Source organism: Poecilia mexicana, unplaced genomic scaffold, assembly GCF_051168715.1.
Source record: "Poecilia mexicana isolate PSO_F unplaced genomic scaffold, ASM5116871v1 scaffold_10, whole genome shotgun sequence".
In the NCBI taxonomy this organism is placed as follows: Eukaryota; Metazoa; Chordata; class Actinopteri; order Cyprinodontiformes; family Poeciliidae; genus Poecilia; species Poecilia mexicana.
The window spans coordinates 28,264,785-28,292,497 of record NW_028263379.1 but is presented as its reverse complement, the minus strand read 5'-3'; the positions used below and the strand labels follow the sequence as shown (position 1 = coordinate 28,292,497).

At 42.2% G+C, this 27,713-nt stretch overlaps 1 protein-coding gene and 1 long non-coding RNA gene across 2 annotated transcripts; one reads left to right on the top strand and one right to left on the bottom strand.

Moving 5' to 3' along the window:
• Positions 1-242: 242 nt before the first annotated feature.
• LOC106912416 (uncharacterized) lies at positions 243-7,780 on the top strand. Its single transcript, XM_014979242.2, has 2 exons — positions 243-2,215; positions 3,009-7,780. Exons 1-2 carry the CDS (start codon positions 1,910-1,912, stop codon positions 6,336-6,338), a joined length of 3,636 nt encoding a protein of 1,211 aa, XP_014834728.2. The 5' UTR covers positions 243-1,909; the 3' UTR covers positions 6,339-7,780.
• A 12,742-nt stretch (positions 7,781-20,522) lies between these two features.
• Positions 20,523-24,403, bottom strand: LOC106909638 (uncharacterized). The gene is made up of 6 exons (XR_015764505.1): positions 24,244-24,403; positions 23,240-23,272; positions 23,063-23,092; positions 22,026-22,073; positions 21,801-21,920; positions 20,523-21,722 (listed from the first exon to the last, which is right to left on the bottom strand). It is a non-coding gene; the product is annotated as an uncharacterized LOC106909638 (long non-coding RNA).
• Positions 24,404-27,713: the final 3,310 nt, after the last annotated feature.

Here is a 27,713-nt window from a genome sequence, read left to right as displayed (position 1 = left end):
AAAACAGCCCAAACTTTAATACCCAGCAGCTGGGTAGGTAATCAGAATCTACAAGCTCTGTTTATTCTTGGACATTGATAGTCTACTCACGTGTTTTTGTGCTCAAATCTCAAAACTTTATGCTGTCAAAACCAGAAAGTTGTTTTTTGTTTTTTTAAGGCTTATGCTTACCAAGAACAACAAGAGGAACAACATAGCTGTATCTAGATTTGTTGATCTGTGGGCTTCTTTAGGTGGGGTGCTCAAAAAGCAAGCGGAATACGTCTTTTGTAGATGATGTGTTTACATCTGTTTCGCATGCAGCTCAGTGCAGGGAGCCTGAGCTTTTTGTTGTGTTTCCAGTGGCCATAGATTATGTGCGTGCTGAGCCGATACGCCTGGATGAGTCACTCAGCCTGCAAGTTTGCTGAAGAGTGCGAATATGGGAGGATTGGGGAGAGAGGATGGAGGGGGGTAGAGACACAGGGATACAGGGGCCAGCAAGAATATAGTCCTGCACCGTCTTGTCTTCTCAAGACATTGCTTTGTTGTGCATGTGGTCAGAGGCAGCACATGGGAGCCCTGTTTATTGATTCAGGATGTGTGACTGTTTCGCCAATTGATCTTGCTGAAGTTGGATGCAATTGTCTCATCAGATCAGATAACTTCTTTAATGTTGTTATTGTTTTTTTTTTTTTTGTAGGGCTGCCGTTTGCTGCTTTAGTCTCCGAACTGCAGTGTCGCTCCGGTGTTTGTTGATGCATGCAGTCTGGATTAAATTATATCCAAACACTCCCCATAATAGATTGTTTGCGGTTGTACCAAACTGTAGCCTTCTGGTGTCAGTCAAGCTGATACCAGAAAGCATCCCATTACTGCTCATTAGTATCCTGGTCTTTAGCCCACTGGTATTGACAAATCATAGGAATCAGCAGCACTCAGCTGTAGCCCAGAGTGACAGCTATTGATTAAAGCAAACAAAAGATCATAATGGGCTAGCATGAACCACAGTTGCTCATTCAGACATGAGCGCTCGCTCCGCAGAAACACTTCGACAGGCTCAGGCAATTGCACACTTAATCATGTTACACTATACCGCCTGGGGAGACTTTGGTTGGATGCAAAGGAAAAGCTGTGTGCAGATTAAATGGGGGATGTAGGAGCTCTGGGACAACTTCATGCAGAAACGAAGCTCATAAAAGGCTAAACTAAAAATGAATAAGCTGCTGTGAAATTGTTCTGGTGAGTTTTGTAACTTTCAGAGAGGTGTTTTAGTAAAGTTTGCCCTTCCTCGTAGGAGCGCTGTGCAAGTAGCGTGTGCACATCATGTGCTGCACACACAAAAACAGATGTGTGTCTTTAATTAGTGACGTTGGCGTGATTAATGCAGTCTGCTGGTGATGACTCATTCCGATTAACCCTTGGTCCCCTGGTGGAAAACAAAACAAAAAAAGATTTAAATTTAGAACACATCCATTAAAACAAGCTGTGCCTTTAATTTTCTATGTGATAGATTCTAATCAGGTAACAACAAAAATGAAAAAATAAAAATTACTGATAAAAAAATAAAATGGCATAAGTTGTAGGTGGTAAACACTGTAATGTGTTTCTGGCTTCAAAAACCACCCCTTAATTTGTTTGTTGGGCAATGGATGGATATTTATCCAAAGCACATTTCTGTGCTTTGCTCCATGTGTCAGTTTAGCAGCACAGCAGTTACATTAGCATTGTAGGAAAGCTGTCAGCCAAGCTGTGACTTGCAGACAGCAGACTGGCAGGGAGCTTGCATCCGAGCGCTACAGAGTGCTAAGTGTGTGCTTGTGTGACAAAATGCGACTGCATGCGAGTTAAACATGTAGCACCTCTTGATGAGGAGTTGTAATAAAGTGTCATTACCACCCTGGCGCTCTTCCCCCGCAGGGCAAGAAGCATGTCTGAGAAGAAACCCAGCCAGCGGTTTCACAGCCTGAACTCAGAGCAGGTGGAGGTGCTGCATCAGGTGCTTTCAGAAGTGGTGCCCATCCACGGCCGCGGGAACTTCCCCACACTGGAGCTGCGACCCCGTGATATTATCATAGCGGTGCGGGCCAGGCTGCAGAAGCAGGGAATCACGGTCAGAGATGTCCGTCTGAACGGCTCCACGGCCAGCCATGTCCTGGTTCGGGACAACGGGACGAGCTACAAAGACCTGGACATCATCTTCGGAGTGGAACTGCCAAGCCAGGAGGAGTTCCAGGTGTGAATTCTTGTGTGTGTGTTTTTTTTTCTTACACAAGTTGAGAAAAAGCAGGCATTAGCATCAGGTCTTCTATTTTTATTCCAGCATTAGATGTCCTATACTGTGACAGTTAATGCTAGCCTCCGATAACAGCTGAGGAACATTTACTTTGATTTTGTAAGGCCTGCCTTGTGCTTGGCTGCACCTCTTTACTCTTAGCAAAGCACTTAAGGTTGACATATGGAGTGAAATTGATGTGCTTTCTTTTAAATTCAGAAACTTTCCATCATTTAGCTGCACTTATATAAGCAAACAAAGAAGTGTCACATTTAGGCCTTAGCTACATTGCTCAAGATGTTTTTGTTCTCCATTGTTAAAAATAAATGATTATAGTCTGTGAGATTTCAATCAAAAACACTATGATACCAGTGCCACAGCAGTAGGGGGCGATAATAATCACCATGAATAAAATCAAAAACAAAATACAAAAAGTATTCAGAGAACAACTGAAGATGCACTAGGCCAAACACTCAAATAATTGTAGCTCCTCTTTTTCTAAACAATATTAATTATATGCTTTTAGTCATTACATTTTTTATGTTACATTGAAATCTAAAGTTAGGGCTCAACAAGTGCAAAAAAGGCTGTAATTTCAGCTTTTGGAAAACAGGGTCCAAACACAGCTAACTCCATTTTAGAAAATATATCTGGTCGCGCGAACACTGCTTTAGTTAAACAAGGGAAGCAAAACTACACTCTGGTCACTGTCAGTGGTTGAAACTGTCATGTTGTTGACCTCTTCTTCCCCCAGGTCATCAAAGAGTCCGTGCTGGGCTGCTTGCTGGACTGCCTGCCCGTCGGGGTCAACAGGGAGCGGATCAGCAGCGCCACAATGAAGGAGGCCTATGTTCAGAAAATGGTCAAAGTTTTCAACGAACACGACCGCTGGAGTCTTATCTCGCTGTCGAACAACAGTGGCAAAAACCTCGAGCTCAAATTCGTGAGTGCCCTTCGGCGCCAGTTTGAGTTCAGCGTTGACTCCTTCCAGATCATTCTGGACCGACTCCTAGAGTCTTACATGCAGCAGGACGTCATGCACAAGCTAAATGCTGTTAAGCTGAAGGACCAGTCAGCAGAAAGTGAGAGTAACTCCTTTTCACCTGAGCCCAGTCAGACCTTCGCTCCAGATGCAGAGAAGCCCACCGTCCACTCGTCCGATGAGCAAGGGGGCAAGCTAAGTGGGACAGAGCCGAGGGAGGAAGTGCATGAAAAAGAGTCTCAGACCGAATTCTCACAACAAGCTGAGCATTCAGAAGAAACGAAAAGCTCCAAAGGAGACAAAGGGAAAGCATCTGCAGAGATGGACTTGTCTGAGCACAAAGGCAACCTGAATGATGAAGAAAAGGCACCAATGAACGCCGGGTTAGAAAAGAAACAAGCTTCTGATGAATCCGAGCCACCGGCTCAAACAGAAGCTAAATGTAACTCTGAGCTTGTAGATCAGTCTCAGCCGTCGACGACATCAGACAAGCTGGAGGAAACGAAGTCCTGCGATGGCCAACAACCAACAGGTTCAAATCTCAAGGAAGCCTGTGTCCAGAAAGAACTGGCTGACTACACAAAACCGCCTGATGAAAAGAGAGAAATCGCAGGGCAGATGGGACGTTCTGATACGCCTAATGCTTCTAAAATAACTCCGGCAGAGTGTCTAAACCTTGCAGAGGAGTCCCACAGCACCGAGCAATCTGATAACACAGACTTATCTGAGCATTTCATAGAGGATCAGAGAAGCAATGAGGCAGATAACACTCAACACGTGTCTGCCTCGGACACATGCACATCTTCATGTGCAAAGATAGAGGCGGGGTTAGAAGATGAAGGCAGAGTGGAAACAGAGAACAGGGAGCAGATTGAAGCAGAAAGGGAAAGTGATAGAAAAACGTGTGAAATCACACAGGAGTTTTCAGCATCAGAGGAGAAACATTTAGAAGACACACAGAGTATTGATTGTTCCTGCTCCACCTCTTCCACTCTTCCACTCTGCAGCACACGGCCCACTGACACGGACGATACACTGGAGATTCACAGCGCACAATCCACAGGTAACTCAGAGGAAACAGCTAGCCCTTCTGATCCCATCAGCCCTTCAGATACTCAGGATAATTTACCCACACCACCTGGCCTTGTTTCTGACAAAAAGACCTCCTCCTCTCCTTCTTCTAAGGTCTCTGACAGACTGTCTCACATGGTGGTGCTTAAACATTCATCCCCGAAACCCCCGAGGCGGATGTGCAGAAAGGTCACGCCTAGCGCTCACTCCAGCCGAGTGTCTGAAAGTGAGCTTGTTGTTGCAGCCTACACAGATTTAAACCCTTGCCCTGCAGGTGAATCCAGCAAAGAGTTTGATGTGAAGCCAGTGATTCCCACTTCAGACCCTTCAACTGTCCCAACAAGTATCTCTCTCAAACCAAACTCTGGACCTGAACTTGAGCTTTCAAGTTACTCGTCTTCAGACCCTGATCTTACCTCAGCTTCTGATCCAGACCCTGAGATACTTTTTCCATCACCTCCAGACCCCACATCTCCGTTACCTCAAGAAGTATCTTCCTCTAAGATGGACACGACTGATTTGTCTGAATCGAGTCTGAAAGAGACGTTAAACACACCCACAGATATGGATGAGCAAATTCAGTCCTGCATGAAACAAGGGGTCTTTGAACCCAAAGAATCAGAGCCTCTTGACTCAGCGGACACACCCAGCACCAACACCCATGACCCTGAGAAAAAAGCTTTAGAGTCTCCAGTTGGGACAGGGGAACAGACCAGAGAAATTAGCTTGAATCAGCCAAATGTCACTTCACAAGAAACTACTCCTAGTTTACCGTCTTCCCATACCATCATCCCCCCAGTACTCAGCCTGTCTCCTCCTCACTACACACCCTCGCCCCCTTGTCCCAGTCCTCCACCATGTTTGACTCCCCCATCTCCAATGTTAAGCACCATGAGCCCAACGAGCTTTAGCTCTCCACCCCAAAGTTTCAGCCCAACCTCTTCTTGCCTCAGCTCACCTCCTTACCTCACTCCTCCGATGCTCAGCCTTAGCCCTCCCCCACTCTGCGCGACACCGCCGTCCCCCTGCCTCAGCCCTCCACTCCTCTGTTTCACCCCGCCAGCAGAGTCTGGTGACCTTTTACCTCAGGGATCTTCGGATACAGAGTCTTTGATAATAAATGCAGACGAGAATGAGCATGGCGACCTGTCCTCTCCTCAGTCAGGAGTTTCGCCCTTAGAGTTGGAGGAGACAAAGGAAAATGGTTACATCTCCTCTTTGCCTCAGGTTGTCGAGCCTGTCTCTTTTCCAATCACAATTCCAAGTTCCACCTCACCAGTTCTGCCTCACCCTCAGCCTGGGGATTTAGCGGTACCAACCCCTCCAAAAGCCACTGAGGCATCCATCACTGTGCCTGATGATAAAGACGTTCTGAAAGCAGCCCCAGAAATAACTGACCTGTGCAGTCCCTCTCAAGCATCAGATTCAGTGCCTGCAGTTGAGGTCTTGGCAGAGAGCATGTATGGGGACTTTGAGGCAGCAATGGACCACCTGCGCTATCGGCTGATTGCCACCAGAAACCCTGAAGAGATCAGAGGTGGCGGTTTGTTGAAATACAGCAACCTGCTGGTCAGAGACTACCGGCCAGCCAGCGAGACTCAGATAAAGACGCTGGAGCGATACATGTGCTCACGCTTTTTCATTGACTTCCCTGATGTGCAGGAGCAGCAGAGGAAAATTCTGTCTTACTTGAAGAACCACTTCATCGGCGAGGAAAGGAGTAAGTACCAGTACCTGATGACCCTCCGTCGGGTCATTGACGACAGCACGGTGTGCCTGATGGGACACGAACGGCGTCAGACTCTGAACATGATCACAGTTCTTGCTCTGAAGGTTCTGGGCGAACAGAACATCATACCCAACACAGACCATGTGACGTGCTTCTACCAGCCAGCCCCATACCTTGCCGAGCACACAGCCCCGTATCTGGCAGAGCCTAGCTACTGCAGCTACTACATACCACAAGGGGGATCGACTCTGCTGTACCAACCTTACCCTTTACACCTCCACCCACAGACTGGACTAGTCTGAGACAATGTGGCATAAAAAAACACACACACAAAAGATTGAGGGGGATTGTGCTCACCGCAAGGGAAGAGCTGGAGAATGGAAAACTAATCCAGGGATGAACTGTTTGGTCTATAATAGACCTGTGTGGGTGGAATTGAGTGAGTTTCACAGTAAACTTCTTGAGAACTCTATAAGGTTCTAACATGATTATATGTAATTATATCCGGGCTTTGTGGGAAAATAATAATTCTTCCGATATTGTTCAAATTCCAGAAAATGCCGTATGCACTGCATGAGTCATAGGTCTTTGGTCTCCCTGGGAAACCAACTGTGCTGTTGACATTCACACACATCCAAACACACATGCCGGTGTGTGCGTGCACACTGCCATGTGGACACACACAGACACACAAACACACTTCCAGGTTCTTAAATTGTTGTTCACTCCTTTCATGTTCTTACTGTGTTGTTCTTAATGCGTTTGTTCAGAACGTGGACCTTGCCTGTGGTTGATATTGTGCATGGATACATTAGGACTGTTTTTTCACTGCCAAATACTGTGTGACTACTATGCTTCTCAGACAGTTTTATGTAACTTTGTCAGTCCTTTACAGAAGGGATGTTTTATGAAAAAAAACAAACAAACCACAGCGTGACGGGGCTACCAGTGTGCGCAGCGTTTTCATGAGAGGATGAAACACTGTAACGCACTCAACGTTAGACGATGCATGAGTAGCTTAATAGATCACATTTAAAGTGAATTAAAGACGTTTAATTTATTAGAAACTGATCTATTTTTGCAAGACTTTCCGAGATTAAAAGTACTGGTTAGTACCAAAAGAGAAATGCCAACAACAATGCCTTTGGTGTAGACTGTACAGCATATCGGTTACAGTATTTCTTGTGCAAATACAACGTATTGTTTTCAGGTAAACTGTGTTACAATGTAGTGCTCGTTTCCTTTTCCCTTGTGGAATTCTTTCTGTAACCACGTGAGTTATCGTACCATCTTGTGTTGATTTAAATATTGTTCAAGTTTACTCAGTGGAGGTTGCCATGTTATAACCATCTTTGGGTCATCATCAAACAACGCAGGTACAGAAGATCTGCCGATGCGAAAGAACTTTTTTGCGTAAACTTGCATGATCGCTGTCTGATTGCACCATAACCAACACCGATTGAGTTCAGACAGCCCATTTGAACCTGCGCAACAGCAACTTCGGCCAAAGATGGTTTGGTTTGGAAAACAAGTGCCTAACTGTGAGACATCGTTGGCATGTCTTTATCTTACTGCACTGTGGGTGTTCAAGGGGGTGGGACCAGGGCTGGGATGGGTCTATGTTCAGTTGTTTGACCCCTGTTACTGCTGCCCATTTTGATGTCTTCTTTAATGTAGTCCTTTGTTGTATTTTATTCGTGTACGTTTTGATAAAATAAAGGAAAACAAATCAGCAAACCTCAAGGTGTGAGAGAAGCTAACTTCTTTCTATAAAAAAATCTAATATTCCTGTTTTTGTTTAGGTTATTTTGTCTTTTTCCATGATGTACCCTCAATCCCCTCCTACAGCACCATTCCCCGAAATGACACACTGCACAACTTGCGCATCTTCCCCATGATTACGCTCTGCAATGATCCACTTAGGCGTGACCGTCAAATCACTCTGATGCCCGGGAGAGCAGCCCAAAGCTGCGAGATTCTGTGTGTTTGAGGCCTCTTATCGCAAATTACCTGTCCTTCAGATGTGTTGGGAGCCAGATGACGCACAGGCTACGCACCACGGCGGGCTCAACAGTGTGTAAATGTGAGGGGAATGTGGTTTGGGAGGTGTGATGCAGAAGGGAGAGGCATAGAAAGCTTATGTCTCGTTGCTTCAGATGGGGAGGGTCCGCCTCCAGAGGCAGCATCAGGTGGCCTCTGTCTGCTCCCAGTAATTGAGACGACCCTCAGTGTAATGAGGCAATAATGCTACTTCCTGTCTTTCTTGTCGGCTTTCGATTTTCCTCCATTTTGTCACCAATCAGAAACCTTCCGCGGGTTAGTGGCCATCTTTTCAGCTCTGTCCAGGGACGTAGAAGCACAATCTCTCACTGCAGAATCCAGCGTTTCATATCAGTACATCTAGAAAAGGAAATAATATTTTTGACAAACTTAGCAGTCGCACGATCTTTGGCACCCTTGCTATCTCATTATACCAGTTGAAAAGCATATTGTCTTCTTCTGTTACATTTCACAAAGTTCAGACGATTATCTTTACACAATCTCTACAACAATACGCCCTTTTCACTCCTGCTCACCCCACAGGTCTTCTCCTGGACTGAGGCGACTCTCCTAACTGGAAAAAGGTTCGGTTTGGGTCTGGTGTGTTGATTTGACCGGATGTTTTGGGTCATTTTCTGCTAAAGGAGTCGTGGCTACCTAATTTCAGCTCGATAGCACATAGAGTCTACAACATTTTCATTCAAAACTCAGTTATATTAAAAAAAAAAAAAAAAACCTGTGATGCCATCCTTTCACACCAGAAAACTTGGAGGAGAATGAAGCCCACGGACCCTCCACCACAACTGGTTGGCAGGTGCTCGTTTTCCAAAACCCACATAGAGAGTTCAATCTTATCGGACCAAAGTTATAAACTTCCCATCTCTGAGTTTGCGCCTGTAAACCAAAAGAGACATTTGTTCCTGCCACACCTTGCTTTTTATTGTGCCTAATCATGGAGACAAGGTGATCATAAAATGCTTCTCGTGGCCCTTGCTCCACCATGTTTACCACATTTCCAGTCATTTTAACCTTCTATTTATTGCTCTGATTGTAGAAATTGGCAAGTTTAGGCTGCTTCCATGAAGCCATTTCCTCACTTCTATAAAGAAAACACTTGCCTTACTTGAACAGGTTATTTTGTCTCAGACTTGGTCTTTTGGAGGTCATGGATTTTTAAGAAGTCTGATTAACTGAAAAACTAACACATGCATTGCAAAATAATTCAGTTACATTTGCTTCAGATGAGGTGAGTGGGTTTGTAAAAGATTGATTTTTTCTCCCTTCTATTGACTAAAATATACTCAAGTTAAGGGTTGAATATTTCAGTATTTTTCAGTGTTAGAAGCTTCACTGTCACTGTTATAAAAACAGATTCATTTCAAGGCTTTAGACGCACCTCTAGCAGCCACAAATGTCTGTTTTTTTTTTTTTTTTTTTGCTTGCACCAATGTTCACATGTTTTCCTTTTCTGCAAGAGAGAGAGAGAGAGAGAGCCAGTGATCCAGTGGGGTCTGCATCATTGTCTCACAGACCTCCAAGGCACTCCTGTCCACTAGAGGTTTCCATAGAGACACAGACAGGCAGCACTGTGGGCGCAGAGAGCGTGACAGAAGACAGGGAAGACCCACACACTGAATACGGGGGAGTAAGATACAAAAAAAAAAAAAGCAGATACTGAGAGGAGATTGGGGGGAGGGGGGAGATATGTAGACAGTGGATATAAAGATGGATGAGACATTTAGAGGCGAGGATGAGATGGGAACAGCGCATCACGGTCAGTGAGGGGCGGGGTGACAGATAAAGCCAGGGGAGAGCGTGGGAGGTTGTCAGGTCTTCAGTCACAGGGGAGTCACTGAGAGGTGGCTGCAGTGACGGCAGCCGTGATGTCAGAGCCGGAACACACACACATACAAACACACACACACACACACACACACACACACACACACACACACACACACACACACACACACACACACACACACACACACACACACACACACACAGCTGCATGCACATCAATTTCCCTAATGGCCTACCCACCCGTCTACGCTCAACAAACATTTTCTAACCAACAGAAAAGTGCCCGTCCCTCACTTTTACATCCCAATACATCAGATGTGAGAGCAATGTAATAGGCGCGCGCGCGCGCGCGCGCTGCACTTCCTCTCGACGCATCAAAAACCTGAGGCGAACCTCCTCTGCGCGTGCGCCGCGGTGTGCGCTCCGGTGTCACGCCGGGTCTTAATTGGGTAAGAGATGAAACACGTTACTCCGTTTGAAGTGTGAGTTCAGATAATTATGTCTGCTGGCCAATTCATCCCTCGTCGCTTCCATGATTATATTCCTGAAAATTAATTTCTTCATAACCTTCAGTTGCCGAACAAACTCCATGCTAGATCCTTGAAACTGGATAGTAAAATTAAAATAATGATCTATATATGTACATACACACATATACATAAATGGCTTCCTGAGTAATCAGTAATAGAAATCCCATTTAGGTGAATTGAGCAGAGTTTATCCCCCCCCCCCCTCGCCCTCCTGGCGGGGCGGTGAATTTGGAGCATAGTATCCACCATTCATAACTTTGTTTTCATTCACTACAACACTCCCCACCCACATCCTCCACCCTACTCCTCAAACACATGCCCACAGTGTGCCTCCCACCCACCTGCTTCTTCGCTTGCTATGACTCAGTCCTCTTCCAGCTGAGGATACATGAGGATAAAACCCTTGATGAAAAACAGCCAAGAATATCTTTCCCTTTTTTTGTACTCACAGAAATGGAACGATTGGCAAGGCAGCAGCTGATGATGCCATACCCGGCCCTCATTAGAAACACTCACACAGACTCACGCATCGCCCTCGCACACTGAAATGGGTGTGCTCCATGCTTTACCCAGTCAATTCAACCCTAAAAAGAAAAAAATAAATAAAGTAAAAAACAAAATAAAATTGGGAAGGCGATGCCGAGTGTTTCAAAAATAGTCCCTGATTTCTCCAGATAGCAGCTTGTGTCATCACGACTCTGTGACATGGATGGATGATTTCTTAAAGGCAAACTTGCCAACTACATACACGCAGGCGCAGGGCCTTGGATGACAAAGCCTTGAGGAATCAGAGCTGTCAATCAAACTAAATGAAGCAATTTGCACTTTTTTACCCCCCGCCCCCGTCATCGTATTTAGAGAGTGCCGCCATCTATGTAACTCTCACCTTACAGCCAATCGGAAGCCGTGTGCACCAATGCAAATCATGTCTGCGCCTCCCGGCAATTCACTTGTCTCCGTGGTGCCGATTCTATTTTTGGGCTTCTGGGTCACTGAGACCTGACTTTGTTAATTATGCAAACCAAATGCCGCATAATGGATCACAATGTTGGCCACGTGACAGAGTCATACTTATGTAACAGCTGATCAATCAGAAGGACAAGGACCGGCAGAGGGTTTCTTTTTTCTTTTCTTTTTTTTACAACAGTGAGCGAGGGAGCTTCCGGTCAAAGGTACAGGTCCACGTAATACACTGTAACCCCCCGACCCCCAAATAAAAACCAAAACAAAAAAGGCGATTTCAGAAGGGCACTTTTAGTCCAGAGGAAAAAGGAAAAGGCATTCTAGCACCACCTAGTGGATACATGCCTGAATGTCTCCACCTTTCGGTCAAGTAACACTCCACCACAGTTGGATTTACTCGACTAACCTTTTGGGAAAACATGTACGTTTAGGAGTATTTTTACTACGCGGTACTTTTTACTTTCACTTGAGTGATTTTATTACGAACTATCGCTACTTTTACTCAGTAAAGTTTCTGGATTTTCTACCCGCTGTGAGTAACTTCACTGAATGAAGAACAAGCTCGTTTTAACCATAAATTCAACAGAAACTAAAAAGTTTCTGTTAGCTTCATCCGTTTTATTTGGAAAAGATTTGATTTGGAAAAATATTTCTTTTGCCTGGTTTTGTTATTTTGTAATCATATAAATTATTTTAATTTCAGTCTTCAAAATAGCGTGAATTCAACATAACTTTATATTTTGGTCCATCTAATGATGTAAATTTTAAATATTAAATTATTTATATTTTGATCTGTTACTCAGTAAACTTTTATTTTTTACTTTTACTTGAGTAAAAACATGTTGCAGTAGTGCTACTCTTACATGGGTACAATTTTTGGGTACTCTACCCCCTTCAGGACCCAACATATTGGCAGGGCATAAACTGGTTCCTAAAACACAAATGATTTGAAAAGTGTGGTAAGAATTTAATTTCCTTTAAAAACCAATCTCTGCTTATTACAACATTTCGCCCATTCCTCTTGGGAAAATCAAAGCCCTCCTGGACGAGGAGCATCTTTAGGCTTACAAGTTAAAGTTTAGGCAAAGACTCTCAATTGGATTTAGACCTGGGGTTTGACTAGGCCATTTCAACTATAGATGTGCCATCCAATTCCAATTTTTGGGATCACAATTCAATTTATAACATTTTTCAAAAATACATACGGTGTAAAAATGTAAAAAAAAAAAAAAAAAAAAAGAAATCCATTTTTAAAATAGATTTAAGTCGTACAGATAACGGATGTTAGTTGTAGAGGATTTTATTTTGGGGTTTAGGAGTCAACTCCTTTGAATAAAACTTTTCTTTTCATTTCACACCTATTCACTACTTTTTTTGTGTCAGCTTATTATATTAACAGCTAACAACTCAGTCTTAGTCATTGCATCTCACTCTTTTAAAGGGGGTCGGGGAGGGAGGAGAGGCTGGCTTGAAATAGATAAAACCACTTTTTTTTTCTCCTTCCAGTCCTGACGGAGGTTTGAAAATACTCACCTCTCTGTTATATATAGCCGGAACAAAAAAAGGAGGGGAAAGAATTGTTTCTGGGTTTATGAATGAGTGAAGTGGGAGTGGGACATAATGAGCCAGGTCACTCAGGTGTGTGATCATGCTAATGTTTACGGCTCTGACTCAATCCACTCCTGTTGTGTGTGTTAACATGGGACTGGGAGAGGAGAGGCGCATCTCTGTGTGTGTGTGTGTGTGTGTGTGTGTGTGCGTGTGTGTGTGTGTGTGTGTGTGTGCGTTTGTTTGTAATACCTTGTGGGGACGATTTTCCTGACATATGCTACGTTGTGGGGACCAGTCGCTCCTCGTGGGGACCAGGCTCAGGTCCCCACGAGGGGAAACCCTGTTTTTGGGTCAGGGGTCAGAGTTAGGGCTAAGGTATGAATTGAGTTTTGGTTAGGGTTAGGGTTAGGTATGTGATGGGTAGGGTTAGGAAAAGGGTAAAGGTAAGGTTTAGGCTGTAGAAATGAGTAGAAATGAATGGAAGTCAATGGAAAGTCCCCACAAAGATAGCAAAACAAACGTGTGTGTGCGCGCGCGCGCGCCCGTTTGTGTGTGTCTACACTGATTGACGTCACAGACGCCGACTCATTTCCATCTTGTCTCTTGCACAGAGAGAATAGATCCCCATCTGCACCCAGCCCTTCTCCCCTGCACACTTCCCATCCCTTTTTCCTCTTTCAGCCCCCCAACCTTCTCCTCTTCTTCTTCTTCTTTACCACTTCCTCTGTCTGATCCTGCCTCTTCCCATTCGTTCTTGCAGCTTCCCACCCCTTTACAGAGAGTGCAGCCACCCCAGCAGATAAACAAGACAGAGAAACACAAACAGCTTAAGACAGCCAGACAGCAACATCCGCGTTATTATTAGAATCTGGCCAGAAAACATCTGCTCATTTCGAGCTCCACGGGTCTCACAGGTCCAGAGAGAGAGAGAGAGACAGAGGGGCGACATCTGACCCGAGCTTTCTCACACCGAATGTGACCTGTGCGTACCTGTCAGGCGACCCGTTCCTGGGCGCTTTGTCAGTTCGCTTTTTACGCATGAGCGAAAGAAAAAGAAGGAAAAAACGCGTGACGTCCTTTCCACAACAGTTGCTCATCCACATTCACACAGCAGCATCTCTGCTGACGACAGAGCGCGATTTAAATCACTTCCTCATAAAAGGTCATCTTCATTCTGTGCTCTGAAAAACACCCCAACTTCACCCCCCACTCACCCCCAACACACCCCCACCTTCTCGATGCGCACACCAGCGCGCGTGCAGACGCACAGTGTGCGGGCATGCACGAGTCCTTGACCAAAAACGACGTGGACGCGAATAAGATGAATGCAAAAGACAAAGACAGGGGGGCTGAAAACAATGCGTGGGACAAAGTTTTTTTTTTTTAAATAAAAGCCAAAAAGTGTCTATTTCGGTCACCATCAGAGGACACAATGAGAGCGAGCACTGAGGGGGGTTCAGGCGCTGTTGGGATAAACACATTTCCCTGAGACCACACAGAGAAAAGAAAGAGAGCGGGTCCAGAATGCAGCAGCAGCAGGAGCGGTGGGTTTTGTTATGGTTGATGTATGGTTCTTTGCCCAGGGGGAGAGGAAACACGGGAGGGGTTGAGGTGGGGGGGGAGAGGGGGTTGAGAATCTGTCTAGGATGTGGCAATGAAAACACCAAATGTCCCAAAAACGTAATTAAAAAAACCCTCACCAGGAAACAAGAAATCATATTTGTATCTTTTAGCTAAATTAATTAATTTACTAGCAATTATTTTTATTTTTCAATTGTTTATTATGTAATAAGCTAATGGAGGAGTCTCAACTAGTTTCTTTCTTTGTCTTTTTTTATTAGGTAGAAACTGTCAGAGCCACTGTTACTGTGCCATGGTGTGTACAGCAGTTTTTTGTTTGTTTGCTTGTTGGTTTATTTTTGTTTTTTTTGTTGCACCTTTTCTTATTTTTAGCTAAATCACGCAATGAACAAAAGTCAAGAAAATCCCATTAGGACATCTGAACTTTAATTACGATTCACTATAATGGCAGGTGTCTACCCGACAATACTGACAATGAGAAGTGAATCAAAATGGTGTTCAACAAAGTATCAGCATAAGTCTTACAGGAAACCATGGTGTTCGCTGGGGGTTGGGGAACACCACTGTTTGTGGTTAGGAAAATACACTCTAAAACGCTTAAAAACACCAATCATGCCCTAATATGAATTAATACGCACAGTAGAAACTGTCCTAGCACTACTTCAGAAGCTTCTTTAGCTCATCTCTTAGCCAATAAGGGAAGTAAATGCCGTTCCTGGACTGGCTGCTTTGGAAACCTCAGCCAACAACATAACAAGTATCAATTTGCCTCGTATTTGAGCTTTAAAAGATTATTTTTTTTAAGATAATTTACGTCATGTGTACATGTTCTGCAAATAATTTGGTCTATGCTCTACAAATAAATCCATTTTTAGGCAAAGGTCCACTGATTCAAACTTATTAAACTTGATAATGTAGCCTTTTTTCTTTTCTTTTTATATTTTTAGCTTTTTCTCTGTTGTTTTAAAAGATTTGTTTTATAGTTAAATTTTACAGGATTTATGCTATTTTACAGTCTCAAAAAATATTATCTTGGTCTCATTTTTACATTCCCTAAACATGGATCTTTTTTACAACCATTTTAATAAATCTTTTACTTCTATTTTAGAAACCATATCTAATCATCGCACAATGTAATTACTTCAAGACTGCGTGCTGTGGCACATCATAAATGTATTTTATTGATTTTCCTCCAGTATAACAAATACAACAATGCAGTAGTTGTGGTTCCTCTATAAATTATCCACAACAGTTAATTTCCCCATAATCAATTTCTTCATTCCTGGTTTTTCTCCTCTGTTCGTGATCTGACTCACAGTTTTCTTTGTGTGCTGCGTATTTGACCCAACCATTTGAACAGGACTGTAGCAACAACAGTCCTATTCAAATGGACCGGCCCAAAATCTGGGCCGGTAGCAAACATTAGAGAGGTCTGGCGGCCTCTAGTGGACAGGTACAGGAGAAAAAAAATGACCTTATACAGCCTTCACAGTCCATCACATATTGCTGTGTTTGAGTTGTGTTGAAATTATGTCACCCGAGTTGAGAGAAGCCTGCTGGCTACGAAAACAATGTGACTTGCCAGTTGTTTGGCGCTAACTAGCTACACAAGTTAATACCAGCACAATTCTCTGTATTTTATATGTTCAAGCACTAACGTGAGGTGTTCGCCAAAAAAAAAAGAAAAAAAGAAAAGAAAAGAAAAGAAAAGAAAAGAAAAGAAAATGAAACAGACCACCAGCTCTGCTTAGTTTATAGTTTACATTGGTAACTTCCGCTACTCTGTTCCGCTCAGCGCCATTTTGGATAAAGAACTTGGGTTGCTCGGCAACGGATTTCCGACTGCTGTGTGCGTTCTTGCGTTTGTTTTGTTTTTGTTTTTTTTTTCTTTTCAACTGTCAAAGAGATTTGTGTACTTCTTTAAGATTCATCCTTTAAAATAATAGTATACCGTGCTGCTATTGTTACTGTAATCAAGGTAATTGGTCTGATTTACTGTACAAGTTAACCAGTCAGCCACAATGAGTTTAAATTATTTTATAGTTTATACTTAGTGATGAAATAAGTGAATAAATACAATTATTTAAAGTGTATTTAATATATTATTGTCAAATTTAATTATTTAAACAATAACATATTATTACTATCTATCTATCTATCTATCTATCTATCTATCTATCTATCTATCTATCTATCTATCTGTCTATCTGTCTATCTATCTATCTATCTATCTATCTATCTATCTATCTATCTATCTATCTATCTATCTATCTATCTATCTATCTATCTATCTATCTATCTATCTATCTATCTATCTATCTAAAGGGTAAAGTAGGTCTGTGTAGTGAAGGCTCACACCCAGGGTGCCATTCATGCAGGATCCACCACTGTGCAGCTGACAGGTTTGCTGGTCAGACCGACCGCTGTATGCTGGCAGACATAAAACCTGTCTGATTAGCTCTCTGATGCCTTATAGGAGGCAGAGCTGCATGTGGCTGCGTCTTAGTATCAAAGACGTTAATGAGTCAGAGGGCTGATCACAGGAGACGCGATGAATGAGCGGATCAGTGAGAGTGCACGGAGCTGAGGAACATCACAGGGACAGACGAGAGGAGGAGGTCCAGAAATGAGAGGTGGGCACAGATCTGAAACTTTCTCCCCGATCAATAACGTGTTGTACTTATTTATTTATTTATTTATGCTTTGGTTCCCCTTCTCATCGCTGCGTTTTTATCGACGGATCCCGCACACAGAGCGCTGGATCCATAGACTGTATGATGGGCCCCCAATGCTAAATTGAACAGTGAATTGCATTGAACAGTCGGTGATGAGACGGAAGATTAAAGCTTGTTGCCAGACTCTCCTGTAAAAATCAATTAAAACTTACTTCAGATGTTGTCTGTCATGTTTCCGTTTTTCGATCTGTTTGACATTCTGATTTATTCAAGATAAAAATTCACCCATTAAAAACAAACTTCCAGGTGCACATCCCGCTAGTGACGTCATATAATATAAGGCATAACTGATCAGTTATTTTGAGTGGATCCCTGTAATTATCTCTTTATTTCCCCATTTCTATTTCCAAGTTCTAATCAGATTTTTTCCCCCTCATATTCAGGCTTTGTTCAGAAAATTGTGGAAAGAATTAGCAACAATGAAAGATGTTTGTGATAAGGGTCAGGCCATATTGGTTCCATTAAAAGGATTTTAATGATAGGAAGACAAGATAAAATGCCTCAAAATCTTTGTCAAAAACTTTAGCCATCTAGTATGGAGCAGCAGTTTATCAAAAGACAGACCGCGGCATCAAGGGTGCACAAAGAAGCCTCATCAAAGGTCCTTCCTCCCAGCAGCTCTTGGACTTTAGAACATCACTGCTCCCAACAAAATCATTAGATGTTTACAACCCAGCTGATGTTTACACATCTCTGTTGTTTGTACAGTTGTTGTGTTTTTTTTTTGTTGCCCTTCCGTGGCACCAAGTGTAAAATTTGTTTGCAAAAGATTTAGCAGACAGTCTTTTTTAATATTTAGCTTACTTTTCTCACATTTAGCCTACTTTCTTCACATTTAAAATGGAATATATTACCATGTTTACATTTCGCAAAATGTTGTCAAATCTAAATCTAATACACACGCACAGTTTGTACATTTTTACTCATTCTACTCAGTTCCACGTCTTTTCACTCTACTTTTATTACCTGAACTTGTTATATTTGTTTGTAATAAAGTAATTTTGCCCTTCTTGTGCAGTCTCTTATTTTTAGCTTCTGTTTTTATATATTTAAAAAAATATCTTTGTGTCTGTCTATCTTCTTCACTTGCCTGTCACTTTGCTGCTGGTACATGTGAATTTCCCCTGAAAGAAATATTCTATTCTATTCTATTCTATAGTCACCATGTTAGCAGGAATGCTAGCTGAATGCCAAGCAGAATAGAAAGGTGTTTTCCCTTCTTCTGTGTGCTTTTTAGCTAACTATTCGTGAAGTGCTGCAGTGTAAATCTGCACTTCATTGTCCAGTTGAGGTTTGTTGTCAGTGTAAATGTTTTAGAAGACAGAAAATTCTGTAATATCTCTAAAAGAGCTGAGAGGAAGCAAGATGTGAATTATATTCTATAATCTCTCAGTAACCAGTTTGAGGTTCTAATGCATCTGTAATCAAACGCAAGGCGCGGGAATCAAAACTCCACCAGAGAGCGTTTCAACCGCTCCGCGCATGCAGCTGCAAATGTGGAACAATGCTGCCATCTAGTGGCGGAAAGTTGAAACACTCCGGTTTTGCAAACACAAAGTATCGACAAAATGGTGCCCAGTGCTCGGCCATGACAATGCAGGTCAGAGGCGCTGCGTGTGCTGCACACAATAGCTGAAGAAAAAAACATGTCTTAAAAAACAAACAAACAAACAAACATGGAGTCAAGGTTTGTTAAAAACCTGTAAGAGACTCAGGGCTTAAAGAACACAAAGGCTTTGCTTTGAAGTGTAGAGAAGAGGGCTTACTGCAGTCAGCTGCATTCCTGAAATCCTGTAAATAAAAAGATAAAAATAAAAAAATATGCATCACTTTGACATCACCATGACACGTGTGAATCCATGTGCGTTTTCACATGTGGGCAAAAGAATGAAAAGATGGGTGCGGACATGAGGGGAAAGAATGCGGCAAACGTACACACACACACTCGCGCTCAGATCACACTGCGCTGTGAGTGCTGCAGGCAAATGCACACGCTGAAAAGGCTGTGCCTGCTCCATCAGGCCGTACATGCAAACGTCTCTGTGCAGAAACTAAATCTGGAGCTCCTTCCATGCCACGCTGCTAAATAAGCCTGTGATCTTTCGCTCCGGGGTTGTCAGGGCCACGGTGCTCATGCGTGAGTTCACCGAGGGTTTAACATGAGTGAGTGAACCCAGAGACGAAGGAGGGTAAAAAATGGACAAAGATGCCCGCCGCCATGCCCTCATCTGAGCGGGTTTACAGGCTGAAAGTCGGGATTATGACAGGCTTCGCAGAAGGCCTCTGGTCAGTCGTCGAGTCTGCCGTCATTTACTGGGGCGTTTCGGTAACTGGCGAAAAGACGAGGGATGAGGGGTGGATTTAAGCATTTAGTGATGGGGTTAGAGCAGCGGCACAGCTGTTGCTGCAAACCTGTGGCTGATTCAGTTGAAACCTCACAGTGTTTTATCTGTTTAACTAGACAAAGCAGGCTGGCTGGAGTCGGCCTCTCATAGGGAAACAGTCGACGTTTCGTCGGGTTCCAACAACTCAAATTTAAGTCTTCTTAAGACTTTATCAAGACTGATAGGAGTGACATTTAAGCCCTTTATCAGGATAGAAATGTACAAGATGAAATTACATAATTTATACAGTACTGCCAAGCATCCTTTTTTTTTTTTTTGCACAGAATGCAAGTAGCATCACACAGGTTGGCAACAGATCTGAGCCAGTGGCAAAGACAAATGTTGCCATTAACCGATTATCGATATTTTACACTTGCCAATGATAGATGGAATAAAGCTAGCAGGCTAGCAAGGATTTATTAGCTGCCAGTTAGTGGTAGCCTCAACCGCCTTGAGTCACAGAACCTAACAAAGACGTCTGTGTGCGACTCAAACTGTTGCCTGACAGAAAACACAGAGAAAAATAAACCACACAGAACACACGAGGCTAAGGTTACATTTTGTCCTGCCACAACACAATTTAAGACCTTTCACTCATGTTTTTAAGGCCACCTTGCATATTTTCTAATGAATTTAAGACAATTTAAGGTCTTCATTTCAGATACATGAATTTAAGACGTTTTAAGGATGCAGACACCCTCTTTCTTTCCACAAATATGATCCAACATGTCAAAATAACTTGTCAAAGTAGTGATTTCTATTACATCTTGTTTTTTTAAGTTCGACAACATAATGAACTACTGCTTAAGATGACTATTAATGAGAAAAACTTTTATTTACAGGGAGATACCAGGTTTTTTTGTTTTGCTTTTTTTAAAAAAGCACACTGGAGACGATGATTCGAGGAAAATTTCCAGGACTTGTTTTTATTAAGAGAATTTCAGAACATAAGAGAGGGACCAGACACCTGCATTAGTTAGAGAAGTAATCCAAATTCAATAAAAACAAACAAAAGGAAAAGAAAAGAGAGAGAGAGAAGAAAAAAAAAGAAAACAAAAAACCCAAAAACCGAGTGTTTAGAAAAGCTGACGCGACAGCCCAGATGGAGCAGGAGCTGTATTTTTTTGATATTTTTTTTTTGTTGTTTTTTCAAAGTTTTTTTTTTTAATCTTATTTAACACGCAGGGTCGTCTAAGGAGACGGGGGTCGGAGGCAATCGCTGTTTCCCGGAATGTTTCACTTGTTCGTCTTCCTCTTTCTTATGGACAACACGCTTAAACACACCTTTTTTTTGTTTTTCTTCGTTTGTTTGTTTAAAACACAGTTTAAGTGAAATAAAAGAGAAAAGAAACAAGACCATAAAACAAAAGGGGAAAAAAAAAAAAAAAAAAAAACAGAAGAGGGGAGAGAGAGAGGGGGAGAAGGGGGAACTCACTGCACATTTAGAGGTCTAAAAGAATCACCCACATGAACATGGCTGAACCGTTAATAAAAGATGGACAAAGGCTGATCTGTCGGGAGGGGGGCGGGTGGGTGTGGGTAGTCTAATTTGTGGGAGAGAGCAGGGGAAGGAGGGAGAGAAAGAGAGTGAAAGAAAGAGAGACAGAGAGAGAGAGACTGTGGGGTCGGAGGGGAAATAAACACAGTAATACACAACTCACGACATTAGCCAATCCGGCAAAAAGGGACACGCTTTCTACACCAAACAAGCCTTCAACAATCATGAAATGCCATTTAAAAAAGATTTTAGTGTGGTTTTTTTTTCTTTATTCCTTGCCTGCAGACACTTGATATGACCACTGCAAGTCTGCAAGGGCGCTCCATAATCAGCTTCGCTTTTTTGTGCTAAAAATCTGTACGGATACTTATAAAATCATTGATAAAAATATTCCTCTGTTAACAATACGCCTCGGAGGGGGGAAACCATGTGAGAGACTTGAGGAAGGGGTAAGGGATGGGGGGGGAGAAGAAGGGGAGGTGGATGTAGAGTAGGAGGAGGAAGCTGGAGGGGTCGGAGGTCAGGGGAGAAGGTTGGGGGGGGGGCAGTGGTGCTACTCGGACTTGGCCTCCTCCTTGGCCTCCTCGGGGGCTGCCTCCACCTGTGGGGGGGTTCAGAGGGGAAAAACGTCAGCTGGGCGGGTTCGGTGGGGCGTTACGCTGCGCGGCCGCCGCCTCACCTCGTTGGTCTTGGCCTCTCCATTCTCAGAGTGGTTCTCCTCGTTGGCCTCTGCCTCGGCGTTCTCCTTTGCCTTCTTGGTCTTCTTGTCCTCCTTCTTGTCGTTCACCGCCTTTTCTTTCTGCCGAAGAGAGAACAAGAAAAAAAACAAAAAAAAACAAAACTGAGCCGACAGAAGGAGAAAACGGAGTCTTCTAAGAAGCGGCGGGTGACTCCGCCCCCTTACCTTTGCCGCCTTCTTCACTTTTGGCTCCGGCTTGGGAGGAGCTGGTTTCTGGGGATGCAAACGGCGCCCGGTTACTCTTGGCAACGCTTTATTTTGAACATTTACAGCCACCGCCCACCATCTTTCTGTTGTGTTTCTGAATCCAAACTTTTCTTAATGCTGGAAGTTTAACGACCAGAAAAAAGTTTTAGAGCAAAAACGCGAGTGAATGCTTCTTTTCCCTTTCTTTAATTCATGTTTAATAACTTTGAAATACATATAAAGCAAGTAACTAAACTTTTTATGCTTTCAAAGCTTGTTTTCTAATTATGTTGTACTTTTACCATCTCACAGACGATTCCCAAGTTTTAAACAGTTCCTCGCGCTGCAGGAACGCATTTAAAAGTTGCTCTTAAACTTTAATGTTTAAAAGTTTGCTTGTATGTTTATTTTTCAGTTTTCGAAGTCAGAAAATGGATATACGTTTCTTTTTCACTCACTGATAGACTTTTCTTGGTAACTCTAACTGTTTGATGAGTTAGTCAGGATTTTTCACGCCAATAATAATCGTTTTTAAATTTCTCAGCAGATCCGACTTCCTGAATTTGACTAAATCCGACGATTTGCTCCTCTAATAAGAGAACAATTTAAATGATCACTTCCATTTACACATAACAGCTCACGTTCCTGAACTTTTTTATTTTTATCGATCTCACTTATTTATAGCCAATTGATCGTTTGGTTCCTACTACTAAAGTTTATTTTGTTTCCTAATCCTTGTTTTAGCTACATACTGTGAAAGCAGTATGTTCAGGACAAATTCCATAGTTTTGTCATTAAACAAATCACTTTTATTTGTTTCATGTTGACATGATTCCGGTTTAAAAAGCAACCAAGAATAAAACAATAGTCAGATGCCTCATTTTACTCCCTGAGAGGAGTCGTGTGATATTTATTGAAAGTTACAAATATTCCGGTATCCAGAAGGATTGCGTGATGTTTAGCGTGTTCGTTAATGAAGTTAGTCAGACTAATTGTGATCAGTGAGAGATTCTTACCGCCGATAACCGAGCTGATCTCCTCTGGGGCTGAAACAGAAAAGATTACGGTCAAGTTTGGATAAAATGTGGCAGCTGGTGGAAAAACACATTTAAATTCAATAGAACGCAGAAAGCATGTCCGGTAAACTGGTTGCGTTGTAATGAAACGGCACCAGAGGATACCGCTCCGCTCACCTCCTCCTTATCTCCTCCTTCTGTTCCCTGTGCCTGAAAAACAAAACAAAAACAACTCAAAATGAGGAAATAAATCAGAAATAACATCCCTGAGCTTAATATTCGGTCTATTACTGTAAGCAGGCAGCTTCCGTGTGGTTCTGGCACACATTCCGATAAGTCGCAAACCCCTTGGAAAAACTTTTCAATTTCACATGAAAACTAAAATAAGAAATCCGAATCCAGGTGGATTTAATGCATTGCGGGCTTAAAATATGGCCATGATGCGTAGATTGAGGAGCGGAGTGCAGGAGCCGCGCCATGCGGCTCCCTGGAGCCACATTTTGAGGGTCCAGGCCCCGCATTTCCCCCGCCTCACTCCCCCTCCGGCTCTTTCATTCAATGCATGCAGCTCGGATTTGAACGCTGGCGCGGGAGTCTTTCAGGAGGGGGGAGGGACCTGCTGGGGGGCGCTCGCGGGCTCCACCCGGCGGCAGAGGCGCGCCACTGCAGCCATTTGGGACTACGAACAAAGAGAGAAAATATATAATTTTACCGAAACGCCGCGGCGAATGTCCGATTTCGCGGTCAAAACGCAAAGCGGGGGCTCCGGGGCATTTTCTAGCGCTACTTCCCGGCGGTTCGGTGGGCCCGCGGCGATAAGCGAAGCGTTTTGTTCTCGGTAGGTCGGGCGACGAAGGTGGAAGAGAGCTGCAAAGCATGGCTGCTGCTTGTGCTTTAACTGCATGGAGACCGAGAGAGACTTCTGACTCCCCCAAAGGACAGCGGCTCGCGCACTCCACACGCGCTTTAAAGGCCGTGTTCGAGCGGGAAAATATTCATTCCACCACACAAAAAATGTACATTATATGTAGAAAGCAGGCAAAAATCCCCAGCGACGGAGAACGGTTATACGTTGCGTTATAATTAAGTAATGTCTCTGAGGGATGTCTTCACAATCGTTTGCATTGGATTAATGACTGATTTGCCCCTCCAAATATTTTTATTATTTCGAGAATACGTACCTTTCTCTTGGGCATGTTGATCTCTTGGAGGTTTCCTTACAAATACAACTAAAAACTGGTTTTCTTAGTGGGTTCAGTGCATGTGAAGACGAGTGTCTCCCCTTATGCTCGGCAGTGTAGTAAACACACTGGAACAGAGAGGCGAGTGGTTGAATGGGGGGAGGGGTGCGGCTAAAGCCGTGATTGATAGGCTCTCGGCCAATCAGGTGACGCCATTCGGGGCCGCAGAACACTTGGAATTTTGGAGCCGGTGATGTTCCGAGGTCTGCGCGAATGGCTTCTTTTTCACCGAGGCAGAGGATGGGAGGAAGCCGCCGCAAGAATGGAGGGGCTTTCTTTGCCTTCGAGGACATGTTTGCCTTCACACACCGTATGACTGCGAAGCGGAGGCCTCGCTCGGCTGCGTACACACGCGCATACACACGCACAGGCGCGCGCGCAAGGCAGGCCCTGACGGCAAAAAGCAGGCTACATTGCCCCGGTGTTTAAAGCTGTGCATCCCCCGCTAGAGAGTGTGAAAGCGGAAGCTAACATCTGAGAGATTTCTCCATAAATCCCGTCTGTGTTTCTGTCCAATATGGCGCCCACTGTTCTACGACACTTTTTTTTATCTTCTCTGTTGGCTTTCCTAAATTTGTTACAGGCTTCTTCTATAGAAGGTCAAGAGTGCCACAATCCAAATAATGAATAAACGATTTCAGCTAATATTTATATAATGGTTGTTTAAATAAAACTTTAGTATGTACATTAAATAAATGCAAATGTATTTATAATTATTTAATAGTGTCAGCAAGTTATTAGATAGAATGTTTATTTTTTTTATCAGATTTTTTTTGCATTTCTATATTGTTATATTTGTCATGATGGTGCTAAACATACCAACAGTAAAACAAAAAAAAGTTTTCTTAGAAGGAAATATATATTTATCCTAAATTTGTCTTAGGCTCTTATATGGAAGCACATAAGGACCACAATCCAACAAATTTAATAAACACTATAAATGAAAATATTTATATTGGTCATTTAAATAAAGCTTTAATATGTACATTAAATAAATACAAATGTGTCAGCAAGTTATTAGATACAATGTTTATTTTTTTATCAGATTTTTTGTGTTTCTGTACTGCTATATTTGTCATGATTGTGCTAAACATACTTAGAATGAAATATTCCAGTTATCCTAAATTTGTCTTAGGCTCCTTTTATGGAGTGCCAAAACTGCCACATATAAAATAAAATAAAATTAACTCTTCAAAACTTATACACAAGTTTTTTAAATAAAACTGTAACATGTCCATTAAATAAAGGAAAATGTGAACGTGTATATACTTATCTAAAAGTGAAAATAATTTCTTAGCTACAGTGTTTTTTTAATCAGGGTTTTTTGTTTTCATTAGTGTTTTAAATGCAGTATTTGTCATCATTGGGCTAAACATACAAATAGTGGCAAAAGTTTTCTTAGAGTGAAATATATAGCCAGGCTACTGCAAATATATTTTAGGCTCCAGCTATAGAGGGCCAAAAGTGCCACAAACCAAAAAATTTAATAAACTGTTTACATCAATATTTATAATGGTAGTTTAAATAAAACTGTAACACATCCATTAAATACAAACAAATATGTTTATAATTTTTTAATAGAGTCAATAATTTATTAGATACCATGTTTTTTGCAGATATTTTTGTGTTCCTATATTGTTTTAATTGCAGTATTTGTCACCACTGTGCCAAGAATCCCAACGGTAGCAAAACCTTAAAGTGCTTAAAGCAAAAAAAAAAAAAAACAAAAACAAAAAAACACAACAACTTTGTTTGTAATAAATATATAAAAGGCTCAAGTGGAGTATCTACCCTTAATGCATAGCGGTTGTCAGTTTTGGACTCTTTGTAGCCTTTATGATTAATCTTTTATGAGATGTTTCAGTCAGGTGACTGATTATAAGACTATCTCTAGAAAGCATCACTCTACCTGATGATATATGCCAATTGACTTCCGACCTGAATAATCTGCTCTATTTAAATTTAAAATTTAAAATGTAGATGCTAACATTGAAAAGAACAAAGTTTGATATTTTTTCTCCTTTTTTCCAAATGTTTTGTTCTGACAGCTTAGAAACCAGCATCATGGGTCCGCCTGCTTTACTATGTCAGGCAGACTTCCTTAGCAAAATGAGGCAAATTGGACATTCTCCTTTTTTGAAATATATTTTATTAATTTAATGGCATAATAGATGACATTTGGTTTCAAGCTGGGCTGCATGGTGGAAGCATTGGTAGCACTGTTGCCTTGTAGCATGAAGGTCCTCACCTCAAATCCTGGTCTTTCAGCACAGAATGTGTGCTACTCAGTGAAGATGTTGTGCATGGACACATTTAGGAGAGGTGCTCACACTTCTGAGAAGTTTTAAATTATAATGTTGTTTTTTACACTGCAGGTTGAAGTGAGCGCTGCTTGCTCTGAACTTCTGCTCAGGGGTGAACAAATGACCTATATTGTCTTTTCCAGGGTCAAACTGAATATTTCTTGCAGAAGGAACTGTAGGACTTTATTTTATTTTATTTTTACCTCTCTGAAGTGCTCAGTGATTTCTTTGGGTGTGAGCGCATGTGGGTAGCAGAAATAAAGTCCAGCTGACGCACACATACGAACAGTTTTTGTTGCCCCTGTGTGTGTTGGTCATGTAGATCTGAGTCTCTCTAACTTGACTAGTCTGTGTTCAGTTTTGGCTCTGTTTAGTGTTATCTCTAAGAATATAAAATGAGGGCTCAGGACCCTCAAAATTAAAATATTAAATTGAAATATCTTGGAACTCCAATTTTTCTGTTCTCATCCCATTCAGGCCAAAAGATGTCTCACCGCATCTCAAGAGAGAACGACACAGAGCGCACAGCATGATGTCTTGTTAGTGTACTCGTTGTACATTAGCATGTATTTGTGCTTTTTTAATTTTATCATCTGTTATACTTTATTAACATGAGTGTCTTGGTGTAACTAACTCTTTACTACACTGCATTTTTATTAAATTAATTTTTGTATTTTTAGTTGATAAGCTATTCTTCTTGTCTAATTAATTTGGAAATTTGATGTAATGCCATGCTAACATCACACATAACAGTTAGATATGCTTTCTGTATGTTTAATTTAATGTGATGAATACAAACCTAGTGAGCTGTGCTCACACTCAATTATGTGTTTTGTAAATTATTCAAAAATGTAAATAATTATCACTGCAATTAATTGTTTTAATTTTTTATACGTATTTTAAAATGATAGACATGGATACATCTTTGTTAGACAAATCATTTAGTTGTTGGAGTACTGCATTTTGACACCAGGAAATAAAAAAAACTATATACTGTATGTAAAATTAAGAAAAATACTCATGTATGATAGGTATGGTATCAATGTAAAATGAGAATGTATTTTTATTTCTTTATTTAAAATATGTATGTTTAGTTCTATTGAAATG

Coding starts and splice junctions, on each gene's coding strand:
- LOC106912416 (XM_014979242.2), top strand. CDS start 1,910: ATGTCTGAGAAGAAACCCAGCCAGCGGTTTCACAGCCTGAACTCAGAG. Junction 2,216..3,008: donor CAAGCCAGGAGGAGTTCCAG/GTGTGAATTCTT, acceptor TTCTTCCCCCAG/GTCATCAAAGAGTCCGTGCT.